This window comes from Dermacentor andersoni, chromosome 10 (assembly GCF_023375885.2).
Source record: "Dermacentor andersoni chromosome 10, qqDerAnde1_hic_scaffold, whole genome shotgun sequence".
NCBI classification, from domain to species: Eukaryota; Metazoa; Arthropoda; class Arachnida; order Ixodida; family Ixodidae; genus Dermacentor; species Dermacentor andersoni.
The window spans coordinates 45,206,916-45,220,449 of NC_092823.1; the positions used below are offsets into that span (position 1 = coordinate 45,206,916).

At 44.6% G+C, this 13,534-nt stretch overlaps 1 protein-coding gene across 1 annotated transcript in view; it reads right to left on the reverse strand.

Annotated features, from left to right (window-relative positions):
• Positions 1-455: 455 nt before the first annotated feature.
• LOC126533597 (venom metalloproteinase antarease TserMP_A-like) overlaps positions 456-13,534 on the reverse strand; it is a 72,886-nt gene continuing 59,807 nt past the window's right edge. Inside the window, exons 11-13 of the mRNA XM_072284671.1 lie at positions 9,700-9,808; positions 1,333-1,503; positions 456-543 (exon numbers count right to left, since the gene is read on the reverse strand). Coding sequence (XP_072140772.1) covers positions 456-543; positions 1,333-1,503; positions 9,700-9,808 — 368 coding nt within the window. The remainder of the gene's footprint in view (positions 544-1,332; positions 1,504-9,699; positions 9,809-13,534) is intronic.

A 13,534-nucleotide genomic window follows, 5' to 3' on the forward strand; every position in this document is an offset into this window, starting at 1 on the left:
TGGTTTATATAGTTGATTATCTTTTATTTCTATGCCATTTACCAAGGTTCTTAATACTCATAAACCAAACAGTTGAACAATAGGTCGGTTTAGCATATGTAATTGTTTTACAGTTTACAGATTGCTAAGTTTACAGATTTTTCTGCTGGGCCTCGTTTTACATATAGGTGTGCTGCCTGCATGATAAAATTTAATTAAATTCACGGGTTTTATGTGCCAACACCAGGGCGTGATTATAAAGTACTGGGAAGCTCCGGCTTAATTCTGAGCACCTGGGGTTCTTTGATGCGCGCCCATAGCTTCTCAACTAATATAATTATTCTCTTTGTAGCACCATTCTTACTAAGCCGAAACTCTTCATTTCTTAAATTCGTGATGATAGAGGTAATGTGAAAGTAGTAATCAAGTTTCTTTTCCTACCCGTTTCGATTCGTTCCTACAAGTACTGCCGTCTATCAGGTACATGGGCCAGTAGTGATCGGCTCCTCCGAACTGCCTTCCTGGAACGAAGCAATATACCCGGCATTCCTGGATGCCCTTATCCTGCAACGAGAAAAAAACAAGGTCAGTACAAATCAGGCTGTGGTGCGATTCTTTGCATTATTAATTGCCTTAGGAAGTGACAATAAATAAGTCGTACCTCCATATAATATGTCGTTTGCAGGTCTGGGTACGTAAGTTCGCACTGTTTATTTCTGCTCAGAACTTCGCCGGGTAATTTATATACTTTTTTCCACTTCCTTGAAATCTTTGTAGTTGAGTTCCGACGCAGACAATCGGCTCCATACATCCTGAAAAGGAAATGTCACGTTGCATAAGAAAATTTGTATTTAAGCTCATATTCATAATGTATGGAAGATTGTAGGGAATGCGTAGCTGCTATACGTATTATGGTTAGATAAAAACAAGAGCACGTATTACGGGCGCGCTTTGTGTTGTTGTGTGTTGCTCTTTTCTTGTTCTTTTTGTGCCCTAATACGTGTACCAGTATGACCAACGAGTTCAAGCACAAGGCTAGCATAGCTGTTGCTCAAGTATGCAAGCTTTAGGAAGCTTCCTTTCTGAATTTTCCGATATAGTGGCCTATTTCATATGTACTCTTGTTTAACCGGGAAGAAGCTTGCCTTTGCATTAAGCTAACAAGAGAAACAGTGAATGACTGCAAGGCAAGCACAACTTTTCATAAAAAGTCACCTCCCCACCGCCTTGATAGAATACTCGGTTCGCGTTAAATGGCCTAAGGGCACCTGCGGCTACATTCCAAAGGCACACTTATGGTATCAAATTGCGTAAATGTGCAATAATTTTAGAGTTGTTGCTGCTGCCACGTACCAGGAATACTGGGAAATATCGTAGTCACAGCAGGTTGAAAATTTCATGCTCCTGACGTCCTCTTCAATATAGCTCATGATGTAACCATCACTCCATGGACATCTCGAGGAGTCCGCTTTGAATCCTCTCAAGTGGCCTTCTACAGCCGTTCCGTCGTGCGAGCAACCCAACCTGAAATTCGTGCAAAATAATTTTCGAGATCACTGGGTGCAAAAAATTATCTGCATATTGTTCTTGCCAATTTCTGTAACTTAACTTTAAAGCACTGTTGCATACACCACTTCCTTGTCTTTCAGTGTTGTCCTAAATACATTAAAACTCGCATTGTTAAGCACGCCAACCTGTTTTGCTAAATTCATATTCTTCCTATTATTTCAACGGCAATTATAGGGACATCTCAGGTACATTTTTGCGGTCGTCATCCCCGTCGCTGTCGCCGTGATTTTTCGCATAAAGTCTAAGTGCGATGAAACCCTATCGCGCCGCGCGCCGTATGCTATGGTGCGAGGGTGCGCAGAGAAGCGTGCGAACGTGAGCCGAGAAGGGTAGTGACTTCACGTGTATTGTTGTCCCGCACGCTTACTGCCTGGACGTCACGAAACGTCATGTTTCGGAAACACGTTCAAGCAATGTGCAGCACGAAGCGGTGACTACCCTCTGCCAGCGTTCTTCACAGCGACCTAGTTGGCACAGGGAGCATTTGTTTTCTCATCACGCCCTTCTTCCGCCTTAGAGGAAAATTCCCGGCTACACCACGAACTGTTACACTTCCCTAACGCCCCCAATCTGGTACTCCCGCATTTTCATGCAGCTCAGTGCCAAAAGCCTTCAGTTTCATTCATAGTTCTAGGCAACGACACTAGGCATCCGTGTTTGCTTAGCTTTCCGGCATCACGCGAGTTAGAGTGGCACTTAGACATTCCTTCATTCTTTGCCCGATGCTGCAGATGCAGAAGCAGACAGAATACATACTGACCGGTTCGTGAGGTTGTGTTTCGCACTTTTGTGAATGTCGATGCTCGAAGCCCGCAGTCACTTGCCAACTGTCGCTTAAGCGGCATGGCAAAGTACACCACGTAGATACAGAGACTGCGATAAGGGGACCTCGTAGAAACGTGTGCTATTGGTTTCCAGCAAAAACGAGAACGGCCAATGGCGAGTGTCATGGCGGGACGTCGCTGGCATCAGTCATCTCGCATGCTACTACTTGGAAAAAAGAACAGGCAGCTGGTCAGACGATCTCGCCTGGTATTATTAAAACAGAAAACTGAAAAGAAGAGCAAATGGCTGCCTGTCCTTTAGAAGGGACATTCGAGATCAATTATGTAAGCGCTCTCGTGACGCCACCATACTTCCCTTTCACCCTGACCGAACTGCGGCTTCAGAGATTGTATTGGCGCAGTTACAACCGGTCGCAATTTCGGCGGTTACGATTCAACATAGCCCTTGTTACTCTAACACTGCGTGAGTGCAGCCAGCAGTCAGTTGCGCAATAACATATTTTATTGCGCTAGTCTTTCTGCGCAACTGGGAGCTTTGCAAATCTTCACTGAAGTTTTAATCCCGAAAGTTATTTTTAAACGTTTTTACACCACGCCTAGCCACATCTAAAACCTTAACAGGCAGCAATGGTAACTTCTTTTTTATTGCGTTTTTTTATGTCGCCATTTTGAGTATTTTTGTCGTCTTCGTTTGCGCGTTGTCCATTCGGTCTATTGTAAGCATGCTTGTGCGCAATCATTACGTATTTTCGCCAGGGGTGTAGACGAGAAAAAGTGCAACGTATGTATATCCCGTCATTAAACCTTCTTTCTGGGCGAGTTGGTGCATACTTGATTTAAGAATTATAACAGCGCTGACACTCGCATCCAGAAAGGAACAAGGACGAGACAAGCGCTGTGTGTCGTCCTTGTACCTTTCTGGATGCATGTGTTACCGCTGTCATAATTTTCAAATCAACTATCTCCCGTCGGCGCCACAATCATTCAGGGTAAGAACAACAGCATCGGCTGACGCAGAAGTAAGCTACCGACTGCGGCGTGGAAGCGAACATGAAGGAAAGAACGCCTGTCAGAGGCCCCGACGATAATTATCTTCGGTTAACACTTTTTTCGACTGATGGGTTCATATGGCTCTCTCCCCCAGTTGAATGCTTGATTCACGTGTGGTACGCGGTGATGATGCCAAAACAGTTTGTGCGGTGTGTGGTAACGTGTTGCACGTGCATTCAATGGAGCGCCGAGATGCTATGCTGAACAGTTAGTGGCTTGGTCTATGCATCGTTATTACAACCTGGGCTTATTGGTCACGGTAATTTACCCTCAACAAACCACTTAGAGCCGGGAGCCCCCTGTTCCTGTATTCTCACGCTCATCCTACCCACCGCGCTGCCTTAGTGGCTTTGTCGTTCTTCTTTGAGCTCGAGGTCATGGGTCCAACTGCGGCCACGGAAGCGGCGCTTAGATGAGGGTGAAATGCAAAAAAAAAAACGATCGTGTAATCACATTAGGTGCAATTTACTCCACCGCAGCTGGTCAAAATTATTCTGGCAGTCTCTCAGTACGGCTTGCTTTTTAGACAGATTGTGATGGCGGCCCAGAAAAACCATAGGATTTATTTTTTCAGTTGAATGCTTTACAAGTGGTTCTGTGGGAGTATGGCCCATGCCCCAGCAGCTTCTGTTAACATCAAAGTCCTAGTCAGTCTTTTTTTGTTTTATCGTCGTAAATCAGTGATGCGCTAGTGTCATGAACGGTAACGTGCCATGTCGTACAGACGAGGATCATCGAATGAAACCAGCCGGCTGATCTGTCGTGAGTCGAACGCAACCGCAATATCCCCTTTTCTGAAGTGTACAAAACAAATCGATGTTCATATCGAAGGAGATCCGTGCCGCAAGTTTCCGTCCTAGCTCTGAATATTTTCCACGTCGTAAAAACGCCTGCGCGAAATTACGGGTGTATTCACATTCATTTAAAGAATACAAAAGTAATTTACGCTGCTGTACTTTTTCAACGGTATAACAAGTGCGCTCAAGTAGTGCATTTGAAACAATCATACCGGTTGGTTGGAGTGAATTTACCTTGTGCAGCATAATATTCGATTGCATCACGTGTCTGGGCAAACAGAGTTGCGATTGCGGAATACACTGTTTAAGTTCTTGTTACATGGTAGATTGTGATATGGTAGAGTAAGATGATCTGTGACTGCTTCCGGAAGTTTCTTGCCTGTGTTCATACGATGTCCAAATTTCGGTAACATGCAGCGACAATGATTTTTCTGTCGTGTAAATATATGGCCTGTGGCAGAACCAGCATTTGATTGTATAACTTGCATGGCAACAGGTAAAATATCATGTAATTTCTGCCCATCCCGGTAGCTCTCTGGCTGAGGCGTTATGCTGTTCAGCTCAACGTGGTGGGTTTACACTTTTTAACAGCTGTCACATTCCGATCAAGGCGGAATGCGAAAAACGCTCGTGTATGGTACATCTAATACACGTTAAAGTACCCTAGGTGGACAAAATTATTCCGGAGCCTGTCATGACGCCTTGCCTCCCAATCACAACGTGGTTTTCGGACGTTAAACAGCGGAGTTCTTTTAAAATTTATTGCACCTAATTATTTTCGCTAATTTTATATTGCCGGTAGACGGCATGGGACATTCCAGCTTGTCTGATCCACAAGTTCAATACACTTCAAGCAGAAGGTATAAATATAATCAAAGCATAGGGCTTGAATACGCTATTCTAGAGCAAGTCCTGTCACGAACTATACAAGTTTCGTAGTGTTCCATCTGCCCTGCGCAAACTTGTTTATTTAACGCTCGTGCGAGACGTCGCCCATGTGGTCACCACGTCAGCGAAATAACCAATTGAAGCCTTGAAAATAATTCAGAATTGGGCAAGTCGTTCCAATACTCACAATTACAGTACCCAGTCCAGCATAACGCAGATCAAAACCGAACTATCGTTGCAGTTGTTGAATGCTCGCCGTGATATTGCATTGCTGTCATTATTCCACAAATACATTTACTCTGACAGATCATTCCTACGATGCTTAAAACACCACGTCATCTACGCACCGCGTAGATTACAGTTACGCCCGCGTATATGGCGTGACGCAAGCATTTCATTTTTTACCACTGCCTCGCACTATCTGTCTCTGGAACTGCCTGGAAATTCTTTCTCCCCACTTCCCGCAGATCCTTTTTTTTTTTACATTACGCAACGTAAATGCATAACGTCCCAACGCAAAGTAACTGTTTTTATTTACTGCTCTTTGCTGCTATGCAATGCTGCCTAAGTTATGCAAAATATTGCTGTTTTTACGAATATCTGTACATTTCTTTTTCTCTTTTTAACATCTGTCTCGTTTCAGTAGAGTGAAAATTTCTTAGTTTTCTGCCAAATTTTGAATCCTTGTAGGCATCGATATCTTTTTACTGATAGCGTTTAGTTATAAATTGTACCAACCCTCCTCACCCTAGCCTCTTCGTAGGCCTGTGAGGTCTTTCTAAAAAATATAAATAATATGTTCCATGAGTACTAGATATGATGTCAACACAAAAGCAGCAATAAAACTATAATTTCCCCGGTGGCCACTCTTCAGTAATGATCAACAAGTCTTCAGTGATGGGTCACTGATATTTCAACTAACGTATTAGTGTTTGGACAACCGTGCCTCATTGGAAAAGTTTGCTTTATTCAACAGCAATTCTTGCGAAGGACGTGTAGTTCTCTAACTGCTATCGCTCTCAATAATTAGCCTTGGCGAAACAGCGACTTATTTCTGTTCACTACAGGGCGAAGGCATCTCTTTTCCAATGATATATTTCCCCTTTCTTGCGTGCGCGAACTCTACCGTATACGTCTGCACGTTTCCTGATGTCATCAAGCCCCGTAATCCTCGTTCTTTTTTTTTTTTTTAGTAAGCAGCCTCGTGTCATGACAGTCAACACAGACTCCCACAACGAGGTCAAGAAGCGCTGAAACTGTAGAGCAGACGACGGAACTGTGGAGATCACCTGCATCAGCCCCACTCCTTAATTTAAAACTTATGTGTTTGCAGACAAACTTTATAGCGATATAAAATTTATACAGCCTAAAAATTTCAATCATCTCCAAACTAGGATAACAGAAAGTGCTTCAGCTTCCTTTCGACTGTTAACAGGTGGCAAATTGTTATTACGTAATAAATCAACCATTCTATTCAGGTAGAGAGCAATACACACGCGTCGTCATGAACACTGAGGTAATAAACAAATGACAAGATAATAATTGTTCACCTAGCTTCTTGAAACATTGTTACACATTGCGATCCCGAACATAGGAATCGCAATCCTAATCGTAGCTCTTCTGCCACAATTCGAACTGTTCATAGACATTTGTGGATAGCTTGATGCTCACGTGCCTGGTATACTACAGGCGTGAGGAAGCGCTGTGCAGTTCGAAGTATTAGCACAAACAAGAATTGTCAAGAATAAAACGCCCGTTCTTTGCATTGTCACAATGCTTTGGTTACGATCTATTCAGCTTAAACTGTTGCTTCACAAGCACAAGGGATCCTGTTCTTTCTGTACGATTAAGAAACTGGTTCTTGAATGGCAAACACACTAAACAGGTCGGATTACTAGGATCAGGTTACGTTCACAATAAAACCTTTACTCGAAGCCGGTGCTGAAAAATTATGTAGTGGGGAATAACTTTACACATATTTGAAGCACCATCTTTTCTAGAAATACAAGTCACACTACAGCGCCTGATCAGCTGGTATAGATTATCTTTTTTTTTTACAGCGACGCTGTTAAGGGCTTCTTTCCCTACTATCGTGTCCGCGTGTAGAAAAAATCTTGAAGATATTGTAATGCCGGGCTGACCCACGGCGGAGGTGAAGCAGCTGTTAAGCACTCCCCACATGTGGACCGATCCCGCATATAGCGCTATACGGCGCCGACCCACGATAGAGGTGAAGCAGGTGTTAAGCACTCCCCATAAGTGGGCTATCCCGAAGATAGTGAAATGTCGGGTCGACCCGCGGCGGAGGTGCATTTGGCTCCTAAAGGGCCCACATAGACAGCTTCGCTGGTCATCTTTCCTCCCAGAATGCAAGGACACTGAGCTTTTTTCTTAGCTTTTGGTAAATAATACTTCGTTGGGCCTTCTGGGGAAGTGTGATCAAGTCCTGATGACATGACACTGCATATCATGAGCGTAGCTGGTTTCACAACTCCAAGAAGTCACCGACGATTACGATACTCCCTAATGCGAAATTCGAGCGTTGCTCTATACGTGTATTGCTTCGCGATATATCGGCTGGCACAGACAATCTGCCTGGTGCCACATGTAGCAAATGGAGCGAAGTGCGGTGCGACTGTTTCACTAATGTGGATTTCGCGAGAGCCAGCGCGTGAGTGACGCGCGGGTGCGTTTCACAGCAGCCGCCGCTGACAGACCTGCCAGACGGCGCGCGCTACTCTGACGCAATCTCGTAGCCATCGTCGCCGCACTACGCTTTCCTTACGCTTTCCTCGTACACTCCTGCACTTCCGTCTCATGGTTCTGCTGCAGCCTCCTCTCTGGTTTCATCCTCGCGTCTTGTACCCCCGCGGCGCTCGGCGTTCGCTTTCATCTTGTGCTGTGCTCGTTCGCTTGGTTACGCCACCGCCGCCGGCACTGACGCTCGCCGCAAGAAATGGCGCCTAAGAGCTGCGCTCTAAAACACCATCCACATAAATGAACTTCACATCGTAGAACGATTAGGCCAACTTTAAGAGGAAATTACATATATGCCAAGGGAACCATCCATATAAACTTGTTCGAAATGAACGATATTTGAACGTTAGATACTGCCGGGAAACCTTGGTAATGAGTAAAGCTATGCGAATCGGCAAGGTTTCATGAATGCACCACGCCCGTAAAGAAGCAAACAGGCAATAGTCATGAAATACAGTCGATAGCGCTCGTGCTGTGAGCGTGTTGATCGTTTACTATCATCTCTCTACTGTTCATATTTAAGCGAAGCTTCCTTTGCCTCTTCCTTCTACTTTTTCACTACTGCTGCTGTTTCTGGTACTGCTGTCGTTGTCTAGCATACGGCTCCAGGATCGGGTCGGGACCACAAGGCAAGAGTACGGGAGAAGAGACAGCGACGTCAAACAGCATGCCTCGTTTTCAGGGAGATCGTGGCCACATTGCCCTCTGGAACTCCTTGGGGGTTTACCACAATGCTCTCTCCCCGAAAAACCAATGCAAAAGCAGCAATGATTCTCTTTATGTTCACGCTCAACAGCTCGGAGAGGGAGTGAAAAGAGGAGGCAGGGAATGGGTGCAATCGAATTTCCTACCGGTTCCCTCACCGACGAAGTTATGACGCGGTTAACAGTTAACAGCAAGATCACCACTGTTCACCACTGGCAAGTTAACAGCAATATCATCACTGTTCGCTCGTGGCAGCTAAGCTGCTCGGGGAGGGCGAGAGATAATGTGACCTGTGTATAGCATGCGTCGTTTGAGCTCTAAAAAAAGGCTACTATTAGTTGCGGCAGCAGTCGAGGACTAACTAGATGCTTTTTGAGGGCACGGGACGATACGTTTCTGCTACTTCTGTAAAATAAAGGTCGTTCAAATGTGCCCTGCCAAAGAACTAACACAGGGTGGGCAGACCTAAAGCCGCAATAAAGCACCCCAGCGTCAATGCTATGCAACGCAAGAGGCCTCCCAGCATATCAACACTTGTGTGCCCGATGCTGTAGCTTAATGATTGTGGCATTGCTCAAGATCACGACTTTGATCCCAACCGCGGTGGCCGCAATTCGACGGGAAATAAATACAAAAACGCTCGTTTACTTAGAGTTCGGTGCGCGGTAATAAACTCCTACAGGGAGGACAAAATTATGAGGCTGTCGCCCACCACGGCGTGCCTGATTGTGGTTTTCGCACGCAAGGCACCATGACTTATTTGAAGTTTAGCAATTCTGTCACAATGAGATGCGCAATGTGAGGCAATGGCAGCACTAACGGCCTCGCAAGCAGGGAACAACGGCCTACAACAACGCGTCTAGGAAATATGTGTCGCTGCCTGTTCTTTGTGCGACGTGGAAAAACGCATGTGGTGCCCACAAGGACATCATCACCTCACCGCTCTTGTATTGTTCAAAGTGCTCAATAGCTTAAGCATTAACCATCAAGGTCCCCGCCAATTATCGTTAGTTAGCGCAAGCACTACAGGAAGTTTCGCTTACATCAATTCCCGGAGTACGTGACATCCGCATTTTTTTTTTCACACGTTTCCAATCAATGTTTAAGCGCTGCTCACATGTAGGAGCGAAGTATGCAATTAGCATGGTAGAATAAGGGAAGCAGCTTACGTGTGCGCAATCTCGTGGGTCATTATTCGAATTCCTCGGTAACTGTACGCAGTATCTTCACCAAGCTGCTGTCGTGAGGCTAAGCAGGCAGACCCAACAAAGGCAAAACCTGTAAGCAACAAACCAACATTTTTCGGTCAGATATCGACTATATTCCCGCATGTGCACATTCTATAATCTCAACAGGCCCACTAAATTGTCCCAGGAGGCATCGCTACCCTCCGGCAAGCCCAAGTAAACTGTGCACAGGCTCCTCTCAATAAGCAAATCTCTTCATAGAAGTCAAAGCAGCAGTGCATTAAATTTCGCCAATTGTGACAGAGGCCAAACCTGTTATGCAGTCACGCACACAAAAAGCCTCTCAGCATGACGAGTGTAACTATTGTATTTTGTTTATAGCTGCCCTTTTTTGCTCAAAAGCTTACAACATTAGTGGCAAATGACCTTATCTCAAAACTCTACTTCACAAATTCGTATTATGATCTCCCTTATTACATGTGCACGTAATATTGAATTCAACGTTTCTTGCCCCAGCAATATGTAATATTTCAAGCAACAAAGCTAGAAATGAACTTATCAATCAAAATACGATAAAAAAGTTCAAGTGCAACTGAGTGGTTATGGGAATACAGATATAACCTGTAGGCGAACATCCTTGCACACAGCTCGTGTAGTGCACTTCATTCTCCATCCCTTCTCTTAGTGCTTAGTTTTGCGTTTACTTCAAACCATTAGAAATGAATACTGCAGTAAGAAGATTCGCTACGATTACATGAATTGTTCAGTGAACACGATATTGTTTGAGAGCAGACTCTGACCACAAAGTTCTGTTGACGATGTTCTGTTGAAAGGGTAGTGCATTTCAGGCCTTGCCGCTAGAGAGATGTCGCCGACAGTTGCAGCATGTGTACATGAAGCTGTATCTGGCAATGTGGTAATATCGGCTCATTACACTTGGAAATAAATAACCATTCGCTCTATCGCGCATCTACAAATGTTCGGTAATGAGTGATTGTGGTTATTACAAAAACTACCCCCACCTGTGATTTAAATCTGCACTGCCGTGGTTCAGGGATGCAGAAAAATTTCTGTGATAGAGGAGTACTGAAATTTGTCAAGGATTCTTCAATACCGCGTGGTTTCACGGAAACATTCTAAAAAGGGCTAGATCAACGCTTTCTTGCCTACGACCCCAGTTTTGTAGTGCAACCTGGCTGCTGGGTACGGTGAGGCAGTCACTATCTCGGCGGGTATGTTTGCGCATACAAAAGCTATATGTGTGCCAGATGAAAGCACTAGCGAATGGGCAGTATAACCCTTGTACTTTGAGAAAGCATTTCCGTACGGCGTGACAAACAAAAATAACGCTTTACATAAAGCCGCAATATACAATATCGGCTTGCAGGGATCTCTAAAACACACCGATTTGGCAATGGTATAGGGAATCATATTTAAAGGATTCCTTGGTTTACTTAATATTTACTTAGGCATTCCCTATTTGACGCTGGGGCGTACCGATACCCCAGAATGGCTTATCACTGTTACAGCAGAGGTACAGAATCCTTAAATTTTGTTTGATACGCGTCGTACCTTTCTGCGCATACACCTTTCAATAGATTCTTCCCTCTACAAGCATCATACATTGCCTTCATCCTTGTGACATAACTGCGTAAACGTTTCACACTGTGCACCAACCTGATATGGCATTTGTATTTCGGCATTGTTTGTGAAAGAGGCAGTGAACAAACAAAAATATTACATGACAAAAACGTTGTGACGCTTGCAGTAGTATAAAGATGAAACCGTGAAAGAGGTTACACGTTACGTGGTATGAAAGTAGACAAAACTGTAGGCATCGCCATCAGTTTTAAATCATGAAACTAAATCCCTAAAGCCTCGTTTCACGTGTATTACCATGCGTTTGTAGGCGTTAATAAGGTTCTCATTTCTTAATTCCTGGTATTTCAACTGTCTAACGCCGTTCTCTTTTGTTGTTTTGTTTTCATACAAAATAAGCTCGATTGGGAGCACCTGCTATCACAGACAGGTTCTTGTCCATTCAATGCTTTTTAACATTTCGACTGTGAGAACCAAGCCCTCATCGATGTTTTGCGCCTACTTACACCGATACCCAATTTGGGTGGGGGCACGTGAGTTGTATGAACACCGTTAAGGAGATTTCGCACTGACCACGTCAGAAAGTCCACACTTATATTGAGATTGGCGTATTCGGCCACTCTTGATCATATTCTAGAATGATAAAATTAGCACGCAGCTGCAAGCGCGTACACGTCTTCTGCGAGCTGTATCACAGCACATAGATCATGAGGGACCGAACTGGGCTGCAGAAAATTGGGCTGTCATCGCATTCACACGATAGTTCATGCGCTCCTACCCAATTTCTAGTGACGGTAAAAAGTGACACGTTGACGCTATCTACGCGCTGCCTTCGACCGTGATTCATCCTGGTCAACGCGTCCCCTAGCTTTCGTTGTGGCATAGTAACTGTGATCAGGTTCTTCAAATCGCAGAAAGCGGAAGGAAGGATGAAGTATGAAGGAAGGATGCCCGAAGACTCTATGCTCCTTCTTTAACAGGCTCTACTCTTGCGCTTTACATGGTAATCCCGCCAAACTATCGGACATGAACAGTTCTTTTGTACGTATAATGGAGACAATACAAGCGCATCTACATCGTATTTGGTGGGACGTATAACGCTGCACTCCCACTTAAGTCCCGGTTGACAGAAACGCCACGCTATTTCTACCGAGTCCACACGCATCACAGATTCTTCGTATTTCTATGTGCTGTTACTCAGCGCAGACATCGTCCAATTTTCTCGCTTCAGTACGAAAGCGCAAGTAACGTCTTCTGAGGAGACACTCACTGCGCGCTGACGTGTGTCCTGCTGGACCTTTATTAAAGTTTGTCCAATCCAATCCAACGTCTTCTGAACAGCCGCCCGATTTCAGGAATAGCGAGTTCCGCTATCTTGCTCCTCCCTATCTTCCCGCCATGCCAGTTTGGCTCATGGCAAAATCTCTTGTGACGCTTTTTTATTCCGCGAATAAGCAAATTATCAATGGTGCCGACGCCATGCCTCAAAGTGCTTGCCACCAGTGACACATTCATTAGCGGAAACAGTACGCATTTAGACGAGCCGTCCATAGCTTCATTTCTCTGTGTTGTGGTCGTAGTCACCCATTCATAAATCAGCTTGGATAACAAAATACCCGAGGCTATGAATACAACAGCATAAGGTATGCCTCAGAACATACCCAATTACAGGTAAGTTTTGAGGAGTTACCCGCTCTTGCTGCAGTACAATGACACAAAATTCCGCCCTAATTATTACCTAGACACTGCGTAGTCTTTAAGAATGACCTTTAGGTAAAGCTGAAAGAAACGCATTAAATTACTGCACAATTAAAAAAAGACACCAGGTACGACTATCAGTCACCATAGACATTAATATAGCCGCATGGTTCTTTGTCTTCTTGGATGCCGCCTGGTATCCAACCTGGGATACTTTAATAATGATGACGATGCGTAGTACCTAAAAATATATGCGCTTCCACTTGTATTTGTGGAATATTCAGTTCATGATGTTAGTGAAACGCAAAATAATGCGCGGCGTGATTTTGTCTCGCTAAGTACACGTCAAATGCAGGCTACGGCTGTTTTAGCACATACTAGGGAATCAGTTGCTCAGAAAAAACGGGCTAGTAATCGACCAAACTCTTGTATTCTAGAGCCACACGTGAATTTCATACACGCTCGTGCAGCGCTTGTCTCGGCTCGCGATTTGGATCTGTATGTTCCTCAATTTACTCTG